Source organism: Phalacrocorax aristotelis, unplaced genomic scaffold (assembly GCF_949628215.1).
Source record: "Phalacrocorax aristotelis unplaced genomic scaffold, bGulAri2.1 scaffold_50, whole genome shotgun sequence".
In the NCBI taxonomy this organism is placed as follows: domain Eukaryota; kingdom Metazoa; phylum Chordata; class Aves; order Suliformes; family Phalacrocoracidae; genus Phalacrocorax; species Phalacrocorax aristotelis.
This window is the reverse complement of record NW_027441151.1, coordinates 22,127-34,816: the sequence shown is the minus strand read 5'-3', so window position 1 is coordinate 34,816 and position 12,690 is coordinate 22,127. Positions and strand designations below refer to the sequence as shown.

The 12,690-nt window shown below is 70.7% G+C and overlaps 3 protein-coding genes across 5 annotated transcripts; 1 reads left to right on the top strand and 2 right to left on the bottom strand.

Annotated features, from left to right (window-relative positions):
- Positions 1–605: 605 nt before the first annotated feature.
- On the top strand, positions 606–2,677 carry LAMTOR4 (late endosomal/lysosomal adaptor, MAPK and MTOR activator 4). Of its 3 annotated transcripts, none has more exons than XM_075080157.1 (4): positions 606–673; positions 821–901; positions 1,833–1,950; positions 2,276–2,677. In XM_075080157.1, exons 1-4 carry the CDS (start codon positions 671–673, stop codon positions 2,368–2,370), a joined length of 297 nt encoding a protein of 98 aa, XP_074936258.1. In that variant the 5' UTR covers positions 606–670; the 3' UTR covers positions 2,371–2,677. The 3 variants fall into 3 exon arrangements, with proteins under 3 accessions (XP_074936258.1, XP_074936257.1, XP_074936256.1); XM_075080156.1 differs by having other exon boundaries at positions 2,273–2,677; XM_075080155.1 differs by lacking the exon at positions 2,276–2,677 and adding an exon at positions 2,063–2,266.
- Positions 2,678–2,850: 173 nt separating this feature from the next.
- On the bottom strand, positions 2,851–7,840 carry TRAPPC14 (trafficking protein particle complex subunit 14). The gene is made up of 11 exons (XM_075080154.1): positions 7,293–7,840; positions 6,883–6,978; positions 6,352–6,484; positions 6,188–6,274; positions 5,886–6,006; positions 5,524–5,671; positions 5,039–5,121; positions 4,620–4,783; positions 4,238–4,392; positions 3,964–4,157; positions 2,851–3,575 (listed from the first exon to the last, which is right to left on the bottom strand). The coding sequence occupies exons 1-11, from the start codon at positions 7,689–7,691 to the stop codon at positions 3,422–3,424; spliced, it is 1,734 nt and encodes a 577-aa protein (XP_074936255.1). The 5' UTR covers positions 7,692–7,840; the 3' UTR covers positions 2,851–3,421.
- A 471-nt stretch (positions 7,841–8,311) lies between these two features.
- On the bottom strand, positions 8,312–12,036 carry GAL3ST4 (galactose-3-O-sulfotransferase 4). The gene is made up of 4 exons (XM_075080171.1): positions 11,688–12,036; positions 10,638–10,751; positions 10,119–10,386; positions 8,312–9,715 (listed from the first exon to the last, which is right to left on the bottom strand). The coding sequence occupies exons 2-4, from the start codon at positions 10,748–10,750 to the stop codon at positions 8,906–8,908; spliced, it is 1,191 nt and encodes a 396-aa protein (XP_074936272.1). The 5' UTR covers position 10,751; positions 11,688–12,036; the 3' UTR covers positions 8,312–8,905.
- Positions 12,037–12,690: the final 654 nt, after the last annotated feature.

The following is a 12,690-nucleotide window of genomic DNA, read 5'->3' as shown; positions in this document are numbered from 1 at the left end:
GTTATGAATATGTATGAAATAGCAAATGGGAATGGCGAGACGGGAAGAGCGCTGGCGGCACCGAAGAGCTGAGCCCCGCACGCCAGCGCAGCGCAGGCGGCGCAAACAGGCAGCGCGTTTCAAAAAGCAACGGTGATTTGGGGGGTGAAGGGGGGCCGCGCTGAGGCACGGCGGGGTGCGCCCCCCCGCCGAGACCCCCCCCGGCCCCCCCCGAGACACCCCCGCCCCCGCCGGGAGCCCCCCCGAGACCCCCGCCCCCGCCGGGACCCCGCCCCGTCCCCACGGAGGCGCCGCCGCCGCCCCCGCCCCGCAGCCCCCGCCAGGCACCCACAGCCCTCCCCACGTGACGCGGGCCCCGCCCCGCCCCGCCCCGCCCCGGAGGCGCCGCCGGGCAGGGCGGGGTCTGGGGGGACCCGTCGTTCCCCGCGGCGCAGGAGCCCTCATGAATATTTGCCCCTCCGAAACCGCGCAGGCCCCGCCTTCTCTCGCCACGTGCTTTCCTAGCCGGCTCCCATTGGTTGTGCGGGCGGCCGGGGGAGGGCCCCATAGCGCGCCGAGGGAAGCGGGGCGTGCCGGTGACAGGCGGAACCCTGCGCCAATGGGATGGCGAGGCGGACGCAGGGGGCGGGGCGGGGCGGGCAGCTGACCGGGACGGCGGCGGAGCAGCGCCATGGTGAGCGTCGGGGCGGGGGCCGGGACCTGGGGGCGGGGGCGGGGAGGGGGCGCCTTGAGGCACCGGGGTCCCGAGGCCGGGGGGAGCGGGAGCGGCGGGGGAGGCCTGAGCCGTGCGGGCTCACTGGCCCCCTCCCGCCGCCCCCAGACCACGGCGCTGACCCAGGGGCTGGAGCGGATCCCGGACCAGCTGGGCTACCTGGTCATCAGCGACGGGGCCGTGCTGGCGGTGAGGGTGGCGCGGCACCCCTCCCCGGGGCTGGGGCGGGGAGCCCGGGCGGCGGGGTCCCGCCGTGGGGCGCCCAGGGGTAGCGGCAGGCGCCGGGATGCCGGGGAGGGGGGGCGGACACGCACCCGAGCATCGATGGAGGGGGCAGACGCCCGGGTCCCGGCGGAGGGAGAAGGGGTACCCGGGTATCGATGGGGGGGGGGCAGACACCCGGGTCCCGGCGGAGGGGAGAAGGGGTACCCGGGTATCGATGGGGGGGGGCAGACACGCGGGTCCCGGCGGAGGGGAGAAGGGGTACCCGGGTATCGATGGGGGGGGGGCAGACACCCGGGTCCCGGCGGAGGGGAGAAGGGGTACCCGGGTATCGATTGGGGGGGGCAGACACGCGGGTCCCGGCGGAGGGGAGAAGGGGTACCCGGGTATCGATGGGGGGGGGCAGACGCCCGGGTCCCGGCGGAGGGGAGAAGGGGTACCCGGGTATCGATGGGGGGCAGACGCCCGGGTCCCGGCGGAGGGGAGAAGGGGTACCCGGGTATCGATGGGGGGCAGACGCCCGGGTCCCGGCGGAGGGGAGAAGGGGTACCCGGGTATCGATGGGGGGGCAGACACCCGGGTCCCGGTGGAGGGGAGAAGGGGTACCCGGGTATCGATGGGGGGGCAGACACGCGGGTCCCGGCGGAGGGGAGAAGGGGTACCCGGGTATCGAGGGGGGGGGCAGACACGCGGGTCCCGGCGGAGGGGAGAAGGGGTACCCGGGTATCGATTGGGGGGGGGCAGACACCCGGGTCCCGGGGGAGGGGAGAAGGGGTACCCGGGTATCGAGGGGGGGGGCAGACACCCGGGTCCCAGCGGAGGGGAGAAGGGGTGTCTGGGTGCAGGGTGGGGTTCAGACACCTGGGTGCCACTGACACTGTCTCTCCCTGGCGCCCAGTCATCGGGTGACCTGGAGAACGATGAGCAGACGGCCGCCATCCTCTCGGAGCTGGTGGCCACAGCCTGTGGGCTGCGGCTCCAGCGTGGCCATGACCCACCTTTCAAGCGCCTCTCAGGTGAGCGTGGGCTGCCCCTGGGGCGGCCCAGACCCCCACACCACCCCCAGGGTCCAGAAAGTGTCCCCCAGACTGTCCCCAGGGCGGTGCTGGTGGCCCTGAGGTCCTCCAGGTGGCCGTGACCGCTGTACTCTCCCCCGTGGCAGACCTGCTGACCCTAGGGCAGCTGTGACCCTCACGCTGCTGGTGGCCCCACTGTGCCCAGAACAGCCCGGACCACCATGGTGGTCCCCACCATCCCGGGTGCTCTCCCCAGGGTGGCAGGGCCCCCACTGTCCTTGAGGCACTGGTGGTGGCCACTGTGCTCACCCTGTCCCCCCAGTAGTGTTCGGGGAACACTCCCTCCTCGTCACCGTCTCCGGACAGAAGCTCTTCGTGGTGAAGCGGCAGAACCACGTCCAGGAGCCTGTTGCCGTCTGAGACGCATCCCTGCTGTTGCCGAGATGGGGGACGGTCCCCTTCATCCCCACCGTCCCCAGGGCCTTGGGGTGGTGGTGGTGGGGAAAGACATGACACCACCAGCTCCTGTCCCTGCTGGGGGGCCCAGGGCCCTGCAGGGACACTCACTCGTGTCCCTGTCACCTTGAGGGCCTTGGGGACTGGTCCTTCACGTCCCTGCAGTCCCCAAGGCCATGTGGTGTCCCCTGTGTACTTCAGGACCCTGCAGCGTCACCCGTCCAAGCACACTGTCCCTCTGCTGAGGCAATAAATTATGTCCTGGTCCCCCCATCGGGCTTCTTTTGGGGGGGGTGCGGGTCCTCCCAGGACAGAGCATGGGGTGAGATGGAGCCCTCACACAGGAGTCGGGGACTGAGAGCTCCCACTGCCCCCACTCCCTGTGACACCCCCAGGTCACCTCGGCATCCCGTGCCCTCCCACAGTGACAGGCTCACCCTCGTGTCCAGGCCAGCGCTTTATTGGCGCACGCACACACGGACAGCAGCCAGTGCGCAGACAAATAAATAACGGAGTGGAGGTGCCACCCATATCGGGAGGCACAGAGACGTCCCCGTCCCCAGCAGGGCCCGGGGGTTGGCAGTGCGGGACCCGCCTTTGGCTTGGCACCCCACGGACAGGTCCCAGTGTCACCCGTGGCGCAGGGACAGGTCGTGGTCCCGATTCCCCCCATCCCTCCCCCCTCAAGCAGCCAAAATCAAGGCAACGCAGGAAGCTGAAGGGGTGTAAACAGCGCTGGGACCAGCCGCAGGTTGTCCCCCTGCTCCCCCCGTGCCACCCCCATCCCTAGAGCATCCCCCCCAGGCTGGGGACAGACCCCTATCCCCATTGGTTCCCCCATGGCACATTCCAGTCCAGTCCCAGTGAAGCAGCAGGTCCGTCCCCCGGAGGGTGCAGGGACACAGCCCCAGCCCCCTGCATTGCACACACACCCCCCCCCCAAGCTTGCCCCCTTCCAGCACAATCTCCAGGATGCAGCATGATTCATCCATCCCCCTTGTCCCCGAGGTCCCCGTCACTTGACGGGCTCCACGACCAGCACCTTGCACTCCCGCTTGGCAATCTTGTCCAGGGACAGCACTGTCTTCTCAGGGGGCAGGTAGAGGGGTCGGCCCACAGGAGACCCCACTGGCGGGGTGATGGCACGCCGCTCCATCACACTGCCTGATCTGGGGCATGGGGAGGTAAGGGGAGGCTGCCCAGCCTCCCTGCGGGGCAGGCTGTCCCCTCCCCATGTTCTCCCCCTGGAGCAGTCTCCTGTCCCACGTCCTCCCCAGTCTCCTCCGTGTCCCAGGTGTCCCCCTGCTGTGTCCCCATCAGCCCCAGCGATCCCCCCACCACATCCACCCTTGTCCTGGGTGTCCACCCTGTCCCAGGTGTGCCCCAGCCCCGTCCTGCCCGGGACCCCCCACCATGTCACCCTTCTGCATGCCCCACCAACCCTGCTCTGATCCCACCACCGTGCCCCTCTTGTTCCAGGTGTCCCCTCCAACCCCGCCCCAGGGATCCCGCCCGTCCCACGTGTCCCTCTGGCAGGTCCCTGCTGTCCCCCCATACCTCATGAGGTGGCTGCGGGACGGCTGCTGGTGGGAGAAAGACTGGGACCGGCCCAGCCCAGCCTGGTGCCGCTCCACCAGGTCCCGCACGGCCGGGCTGCTGGGGCTGCTCTTGCGCGACACGGGCCGGGCCTCAGGTGGCGGGTTGGCCACGCTGGCCGTGAACTGCAGCTTCAGCTTCATGTGCTGGGACAGCTGGAGACAGACAGGGGACACGGTGACATCAGGCCAGGCCCCAGGAGGGCCCCGGGGGCCCCATGGCCAGGTGGCCTCACCTCGAAGAGGCCAGCCCGCAGCGCCTGGAAGGCCACGCGGATGGTGAGGGCGCTGCCCTTGCGCGAGTAGCCCAGGTTGTTGAGTGGCGTGTGGCACACGATGGCATCCAGCGCCGCCTGCGTGGCCCGGCGCTCCTCCCCGGACAGCTTCTTCCCTGCGGAGACCATCAACGGGGTGGGAACAGGACTGCTGGCCCCTGCCCGGCCACCTCCAGCACCTCCTGGCTACAGCTGTCCCATCCCAGCCGCCCCTCCTGGCCTCCCCGGATCTCTGCTCCCCTTCCCTCAGCCCATCTGCCCACTCTAGCTACACCCAGCAGCACCCCCAGCCCCTCTGATCCCCTCCCCACCCTCTCGGTGCCCTGCCGGACCGCGTCCCCACCGGCCGTGGCGGTCTCAGGCGTCCAGACGAGGCGCACGGCCAGGAAGTCCTGGAGGTCGTTGAGCAGCGTGTAGGTGACGGTGAAGCGCTGCCGGGCCCGCACGGGGGACTCGCAGGCAGCCGTCATCACGAAGCGCGGCCGCTCCAGGCGGATGCTCGGCAGCCTGGGGATGGCGGGGGGGTTACTCACGTGGGGACGGCCACCGGGAGCCACCGGGACAGGGGATTAGCAACATGTGACGGCCCCACAGAGCCCTGAGGACGTGGGGAGAGGGCCAAGTGGCAGCCCCAGGATGTGAGGTTAATGGCACAAACGGGCAGGGATATCTCTGGGTGTCCCCTCCCTGGGCCCGGAGGATCTGCGGGTCACTCCCTGCTTGGGGACCGGGCATATCAAGCACCCTCGGGGCGGCTCTCACCTGTAATGCGTGTAGATGCTGCTCGTGAAGGGCAGTTTTGGGGTTGACCACTGGATCACGGCCACCAGTGGGACCTCCAAGCCCTGGATGGGGTGGGACAATGGGTCAGAGATGTCCCTGTCACCACTGCTCGCAGGAAGGACGGTCCCCAACATCCCCACCTCCCCCTAGGCTCCCTGGCAAGGAGAAACACCCCAGTGTTGGTGTGTCTGTGACACGCCAGTGTTGTGTGCTGACCAACAAGGCCAGTCCCCCACAGCACGGACCGTGTCCCCACATCCCAGCCAGGGTGGTCTCCACCACCCCCAGAGGACAAGGACAGCATCCCCCAGGCCACAGACCAGGATGGTGGCCCCAGATCCTGGCCCAGACAACACCACCCAACTAGGACAGTCCCTGCCCAGGATGTCCCCTTGTGCCTGGCCTCGGGGCAGTCACCCCTAGCGTCACCCCCAGCCCTGAGGGTCCCCCCAGTGTCCCCTCACCTCCTTGGCGTCCTCCGGGGGCCTCTCGGGTGCCTGGAGCTGGAAGAGGAAGTTGTGCTCCTCGAGGGCGCTGAGGGCGCAGGGACAGGCCGAGCCGGCACCAGCCACGCGGCAGAACGCGCCCACGGGCACCTCGCCTGAGTGGTGGCTGCGGGACAGGGCACGGGGACAGCTCAGTGACACACGGGGACCCGTGCTGCCAGCCCAGGGCTGGCGGTGCCCCCCAGGGCTTCCCTACGGCGGGGCCAGGGACACGGCACAGCCCCGTCCTGAGGAAAAGGGGGGGCCCTGTGGGGTCTGGGAGGCGGTGCAGCCATGCCCCCCAGCCCCAGGGATGGTCCCCATGGTGTCCCAGCACTCACCAGACGTCATCGACCAGCAGCACGGAGCCATCGGGCATGACGGGCAAGTAACTGGCATTGAAGTTGGGCAGGATCTGCACGTCCCACAGCGAGATCTCCTCCTGGGACCAGCCGTTGAGCACTGGGAGACGGGGACGTCAGGGGACAGTGCAGGGGACGCCATCCTGGCCCCAAGCAGCCCACGTCACATCCTCCCTGCCCCACACCCTCCACTCTGTCGCAGCCTCACCACGATGCCGCCCCTGTCCCCATCCCAGCTGCCCCTGGGACCCGTCCCCATGCCACCTTCCTGTCTCCCTCACCTTTGAGCACAGTGAGGTACTTCCCAGACACGGTGAGCTGGCGGCATCGCACCACGGGTGGGGGCAGCACCGTCAGCAGAGTGCTCACTGCGGGGACACGGGCAGTCAGGGGACACGGGATGTGGGGACATGAGGAGGGAGAGGGGACGCGGAGACGCTCCTACCCTGTGCCTTAAAGGCCCCCTGCTCCTGGCGGAAGATGTGTGCAGGCGCCCGTGTCTGCAGCAGGCTTAGGTACCCGCCGCCCTCCTGCAGCTCGGGTGGCTCCGTGTCCCTTTTCCACACTGTCACCACGATCTGGGGACGGGAGTCACGAGTGGCCTGGGTCCAGCCCCGAGCTCCCCCTCTGTCCCCACAGCATCTTCTGTCCCCCGTGGCTACCCCAAGTGGCTTTCGTGAACCCGGAGAGGGGGGAACAGGGCTGGATCCTGCTCTCCATCCCATGTCACTGTGCTGTCCCCAAGACCCCCACATTGTTGACCAAAGTCCCTCCTATCCCCAAATTCTACCTTGCCCTTGATTGACCAAGAAAGAAGGACCAGGGCTAGATGTCTGTGCCAGCTCTGTGGTCCCGCACTGTCCCCAGGATCCCGTCCCTGGTGACTGCATACTGTCCCCAGAATCCCCACACTGCCTCTGAGGTCTCCCATTCTTGACCCCCCCCGTGCTGTTCCTGAAGTCCCCTCCCATCTCACCTTGGCCTTGACGGTGCCAGGCGGCAGTTTGTCGAGGGAGATGGTCAGGGGGAAGATGACCTCGTCTGTGGACACGATGGGGTCCTCCACCGGGATCTGGGGATACAGTGGGGCTCAGCACCATGGTGGCCCTGAGCCCCATCCCCCTCGACATCCCCCCCGTGTCCTCCCCAACTCGTCCCGCTGTGCGCCCACATCGCCCCCCCAAATCCCTCCTTGTCCCCGTGTCTCTCCCTTGTTCCCACATCCCCCCCAAATACCCATGTCCCTCCCTTGCTCCCACACCCTTTTGGCCCCCACATCCCCCCCAAATCACCATGCCCCTCCCTTGCTCCCACGTGCCCACGTCCTCCCGTGTCCCTCCCTGGCTCCTCTGTGCCCCCACGCTCCCACCGGTCCCTGTCACCCACCCCGGCGGCGGGGCGCCCCGGGGGGCCCTGGCTGTGTGTCAGCAGGGCCCGGCACTCCCGGAAGACGGTGGGCTCCGGCGAGGCTCCGCTCCCGGTGCCGTCCCCGGTGCCGTCCGGGTCCCCATCCCGGTCCCCGCCGGCCTCGGTGCCACCGGGGCTGACGCTGGCCAGGGCGGCCAGCGAGGCGGCCAGCTCGGCCCAGGGCGGCCGGCCCGGCCCGGTGCCGGTGCTGGTGCCGGGGCGGCAACGGAGCACCAGAAGGAACCGCACGGTCTCGCCCAGGTAGAGGTGGTTGCGGCGGGGCAGCGCCCGGTACCGGCCCGGTTCCCCCGACAGCAGCTCCCGCGCCGCGAATGGCACCGCCGGGAAGTACATGAAGTAATCGCACTGCGACTCCATGGGCACCGGCCCCGGGGTGGGGCGAGGACCGGGGGAACCGAGGAGAACCGGAGGATCTCAGGGGCAAGCGACAGACCCGGGGGCTGGGGCGGGACGCCAGGGGTCGGGGGGGTACCGGGGCCCGGCCGTACCAGGGGGCCGGCGGTACGATGCCGAGACACCAGGGGGTTCCGGACCGGGGATAACCCCGAGGACGGGGGGGGGGCCCGAGGCCGGGGGGCGGGGGGGGCGCGGATCCCGGGGACGGACCGGGGCGGGGGTTGCTGGGGATGGGGATGCCGGGCCGGGCCGGACGCGCCCGGACACTCTCCCGGAGCCGGGCCGGGCGGGGGGAGGCGCCGGGGGAAGTGCCGGGAGCGGAGCGGGCCGGGCCGGGCCGGGTGTCCCGGGGCCGGGGCCGGCTCCGCGCGGCGCGGCCGGAGCGACCGGGCGGGGCTGGCAGGGACGCGCGCGCAGGGCGCGGGTCCGAGCTCCGAGCGCCTGAGGCGGGACGAACAGCCGAGCGCCGAGCGAGTCGATGCCCCGCCCCTCCGGGCAGAGCTTCCTCTGCTGCCGCGCCTCGCGACCTCGCGGCGGGGGCGGGTCATACCCGCCAAGTGACTGGCAGCATCAACACCCAATCAGAGGTCTCATTCCAGTCTTTATTGCCATAGTTACCACAAAGCGAGGCTTAATGAGGCGGGGCCTGCGCCAGCCCCTCCCACCAGGGGCTGCTAGGTGTCCCCGTGCGCACGGAGGGGGGCCATTACCCGGCCTGGGTAAACTGAGGCATGGAGCTGTACCGTGGGGGGGGGGGGGGGGGCTGATCCTCAGAGCAGCAGGGGCCCATTAGACGACCTGGGTAAACTGAGGCACAGAGCTGTACCGTGGGGGCTGATCCCCACCAGAGTGGGGCCCATTACCTGTCTTGGGTAAACTGAGGCACAGGGTGGTACCATGGGAGGACCCTGAGACCTGTCAGGATTAGGGCTGGCTGTCACCAGCCCAGGTAAACCAAGGCACGGAGCTGTACCATGGGGGGACACCAGTCCCTATTAGACTGGGTGGGGGGGAAGCAGCACTACCCACAGCAGGTAAACTGAGGCACAAAGTGGTTCCAGGGGCGGGCCCTGATCCCCATCAGGCTTACAGGGCCCCATCACCCGGCCCAGGTAAACCGAGGCCCGCGCATCACCGCATCACCGGCGCGCGCATCACCGCCAGGGCCCCCCTGGCTACCCCGCGGGTGGGACAGACGCGTTGCCCCACCCAAACTGCCGCCGGTCGAGGATGTCCTTGTACTGCAGCTCGGGGGTGGCGAGGCGAGCACAGCGCTCCCGCTCCTCGGGGGGCAGCCCGGCCCGCAGGGCGTACCCCAGGATCTGAGCCCGGCCGGGGGGCTGGAAGGGGCGGAGGCGGCCGTCGGGGATGGCGCGGGCGGGCAGGGGTCCGCCGCCCCGCAGGCAGCGACGGGCCAGGGCGCTGCGGTGCTGGCGCAGACGGGCCACCTCCTCCCGCAGGCGGGCGGCCCCGAAGGCCTCGGCCCGGCGCCAGAAGGAGCGGTTGAGGTGGGCGTAGAGCGCCCAGTCCAGGCTGTTCCAGGCCCGCAGGCGGGCGGCTTGGGCGGGCGAGACGCGGGGACCGTCCCCGGCAGGGCGGCCGTTGTGGGCGAAGGCGACCACGGCCTCCTCAGGCCAACACAGGGCCTCGCGCAGCAGCACCAGCGACTCGTCGAAGTGCTCAGCCAGCAGCACCAGGGCGAAGGCTCGCTCCAGCCCCGCCAGCGCCGCCGCCACCGCTGCCCCATCCCCATCCCGCGCCGCCGGCAGCCCGAAGTCGAACCACTGCAGGTTGCGGGCGTAGTGGTTGCCCCGCGCCCCGGCCTCGTAGAAGCGCCCTGGGGCTGCCAGGAAGGCGGCCAACGAGGGGGCCCGCCGGAACGCCGGTGCCACGGCGCGGTAGTAGGCGAAGGCCGACTCACCCAGCGTCCCCGGGTCCCGCACGATGGAGAAGTAGAAGCTGTCGTTGGGCATCACCTTCTGCACCTGGGTGGGAACAGCGGCGGCGGCGGCGGCGGCTCGGCACCCCACCGGGGCAGCCACACGCTGCGCCCCCCGCCATCCCCCCACTCCCTCGTGTGTCCCCCGCATCCCCCAGACACCCACGTCTCCTCCCAGCCTCCTCCATTTACCCCCAGCACCCCATTCCCCCTAGACCTCGTCCGCCTCATGCAATGTCCCTGACTCCCCCCCGCAATGCCCCGCGCCCCCCAGGCGCCCCCTGGTCACATCTGTTCCCAAATCTCCCCAGACCTCCATCACCCCATGGTGTCCTCCGCCTCTCCCAGATGCCCCCGACCCCAGCCAGCCCCATCTCAGCCCCCACATCTCTCCACATCCACCCCGAGCCAGCGCGCCCCCGCTGTTCCTCCTGCCATGTCCCTGGTACCTCCGTGAGGTTGAAGCGCATGTGGTGGCAGATGATGTCAAAGGGGGGACCCCCCGGGCGGTACCCCTTGACCCGCTCGGCCCGGAAGGGGTTGGGGTACCCGAACTGGTAGCGGTGGGGCAGGGCGAAGCGCAGCCCCCGCGCCTCCCCGAAGCGGTGCAGCAGGTTGACCACGCTGCTGCCCCCCGTCTTGTGGGTCTTCAGGAACACCAGGTGGGTGCGGGGCTGGCAAGGTGCCGGGGGGCGGCCAGCGGGGGCCGCAGGGGCCCTGGGGACACAGGGCGGGGTTGGGGGGCTGGTGGGGAACACCTGGCCTGCCTGGCCCCAGCCATTCAAGGGTACAGGGACCCATCCTGGGACCCCCAGTGGGTTGGTGACCCCCATCCCATCCATCCGGGGGATGCCCGAGGGGTCAGGGACCCATGTCTCGCCTGAGCCGGGACATCCCCTGCGTGAGGACCCAGGGCATTTTGAGGGTGCAGCACGTGGTGAGCCAGAGAGGCTTGGGGGGGCTCTCACCTGCGATGGAAGGGCCCCCCCAGGAGCTGCACCGTGAAGCCGATGGTGACGCAGACCCCCAGGGCAGCCCCCAGTGTCTGGAGCCGGCAGCAGGCAGGTGGCAGCTTCATCATCCTGCGGGGACACGGCGGCTGAGGGGACCCCGGCGCCACCTCCGTGGGAGACACGGGGAGGGGGGGGGCACCACATCGGGGTCCCCGTGCTCCCCCTAAGCCAGCCACATCCCGCCTGGGGGGGGCAGAGCCCCGGTACCGCCCAGAGCCACGTCGTGGCGCCGGGGGGGTCTGCGGGGGCGTTCGGCACCCGCCAGCCCGGCCCCACCCGGGGACAGCTGGGGCTGTTACGGGAAGGGGACAGGGATGAGCCACTGCCCCCGGGGGGACCTCTGCCACCCCCATCCCTCCCTGTGCCCCGGGGCCCCCATGCGTCCCCCAATCCCTCCCTCTGCCCCGGGACCCGCCCGGTGTCCCTGGGGCCTCTCTGCCAGCTCCAGGACCCTCCATTCTCCCCATCCCTCCAGGAAACCCCCATGTCCCCCCGTGCCCCTACGGGACCCCCCCCCCCTTGTCCCTTCCAGGATCCCCCCTGTCCGCGTCCACAAGACGGCACTGGGTCCCCGAGATGCCACGTCCCCCCTGTAACCCCCCAGGACGCTCCTTTCCCCCAACCCCTGGGTCACCTAAGCCCTGGGACCCCACACCCTGTCCCCTTACAGCCCCCCCTCATCCCCTCATGACCGGCACAGCCATGTGTCCCCCTGGACCCCGAGTCCCACCAGGACCCCTGTCCCCTACGTGACCTCGTCCCACTGTCCCCAGTGTCCCCCAGGCCACTAGGCCACTTCCCAGACGCTGCCCACCCTGGGGCTCCCGCACAAGTTCTGCGCCCCCCCACCCCGTGCCCCGAGGACCCCCAGCCCCATGTCCCCTCGTCCCTCGCGTGTGCCCACCCTGTTCCCCGCAGCTCCCCAGACCCCCGGCTCCCTGCCATGCCGGTGCCCCCCCCGGTGCCCCCCGGTGCCCCCCGGTCCCGGTGCCCCTCCGCACTCACAGCGGCCGCTCGCTCAGCCCCGCCGCATCCCGCCGCGCACCGGGGGGGCCCGGGGAGGAGGGCTCAGCGCCACCGGGGGCTCGGCCCGGGGGGGGGCTCCGGCTGCCCCGGTGTCCCGGGCCGGGGGTCCGGCCGTCCCAGCCCCGCTGTCGGCGGAGCCGATGCCCGGGAGGGGGTGCGGGGGGGGTCTCGTACGCCGGGCCGGGGCCTCGGGGGGGCCGGTGTCCCGCCGGCTCCCGGTGTCCCGGCCGCTCTCTCGCTCTCCGCGAAGTTTTCTCCTTTGTCTCCCGCTGTCCCGCCCCGCCCCGCCGCACCGGGACGGCCCCCGGTACCGGGACGGCCCCCGCGCCCCCACCCGGACACGGGCGGCCCCCCCCGCGGTGCCCGCGCCCCCCCCCCCCCCCAGTAGCGGAGCAGAACCCGGGGCACCGGGGACCGTTCCCGAGCGTGGCCCGGGGCCGAGAGCTGCCCCTGCGCTCCGGGCTGTGGGAGGCTGGGGAAACTGGGAGCACTGGGAAGGCCTGGGGGGGCACTGGGAGGCACTGGGGGAGGCACTGGGAGGGGCGCTGCAGGGCCTGAGGGGGTGCTGGGGGGTGGCAGGAGAGGATGGAGGGATGGAGAGAGGACAGATAGAGGGGAGCATGGGGCACCCCCAGGCCATATGGGGCTCTAGGAGACCCCCAGACTATAGGGGGCCATGGGGGATCCCCAGGCCATATGGGCTCTAGGGGACCCCCAGACTATAGGGGGCCATGGGGGATCCCCAGGCCATATGGGCTCTAGGGGATCCCCAGACTACAGGGGGCCATGGGGGACCCCCAGGCCGTATGGGGCTATAGGGGATCCCCAGGCTCCTGGAGATGCCAAGGCCAAGTGGGACCAGATGGGGCCCCAGTGTTATGCGGCTACGGGGCCTATAGGGGATCCCCAGAGCAAGGGGACCTATGGGGACATATAGGGTGCCACAGGGGAGCCCAGGCTACATAGGACACCAGGGCCATGT

What these genes read in the sequence shown, in the direction of transcription:
- LAMTOR4 (XM_075080155.1), top strand. An exon ending in GCGACGGGGCCGTGCTGGCG is followed by an intron (nt 902 to 1,832) that starts GTGAGGGTGGCG and finishes CCTGGCGCCCAG; the next exon opens with TCATCGGGTGACCTGGAGAA. An exon ending in ACCTTTCAAGCGCCTCTCAG is followed by an intron (nt 1,951 to 2,062) that starts GTGAGCGTGGGC and finishes GAGGTCCTCCAG; the next exon opens with GTGGCCGTGACCGCTGTACT.
- TRAPPC14 (XM_075080154.1), bottom strand. Translation starts at nt 7,691, where the DNA reads ATGGAGTCGCAGTGCGATTACTTCATGTACTTCCCGGCGGTGCCATTC. An exon ending in GGGGGCCTTTAAGGCACAGG is followed by an intron (nt 6,275 to 6,351) that starts GTAGGAGCGTCT and finishes GTGTCCCCGCAG; the next exon opens with TGAGCACTCTGCTGACGGTG. An exon ending in GCCTGAGACCGCCACGGCCG is followed by an intron (nt 4,393 to 4,619) that starts GTGGGGACGCGG and finishes TGGTCTCCGCAG; the next exon opens with GGAAGAAGCTGTCCGGGGAG.
- GAL3ST4 (XM_075080171.1), bottom strand. Translation starts at nt 10,750, where the DNA reads ATGATGAAGCTGCCACCTGCCTGCTGCCGGCTCCAGACACTGGGGGCT. An exon ending in GGGGGGCCCTTCCATCGCAG is followed by an intron (nt 10,387 to 10,637) that starts GTGAGAGCCCCC and finishes CTGTGTCCCCAG; the next exon opens with GGCCCCTGCGGCCCCCGCTG. An exon ending in TGCGCTTCAACCTCACGGAG is followed by an intron (nt 9,716 to 10,118) that starts GTACCAGGGACA and finishes GTTCCCACCCAG; the next exon opens with GTGCAGAAGGTGATGCCCAA.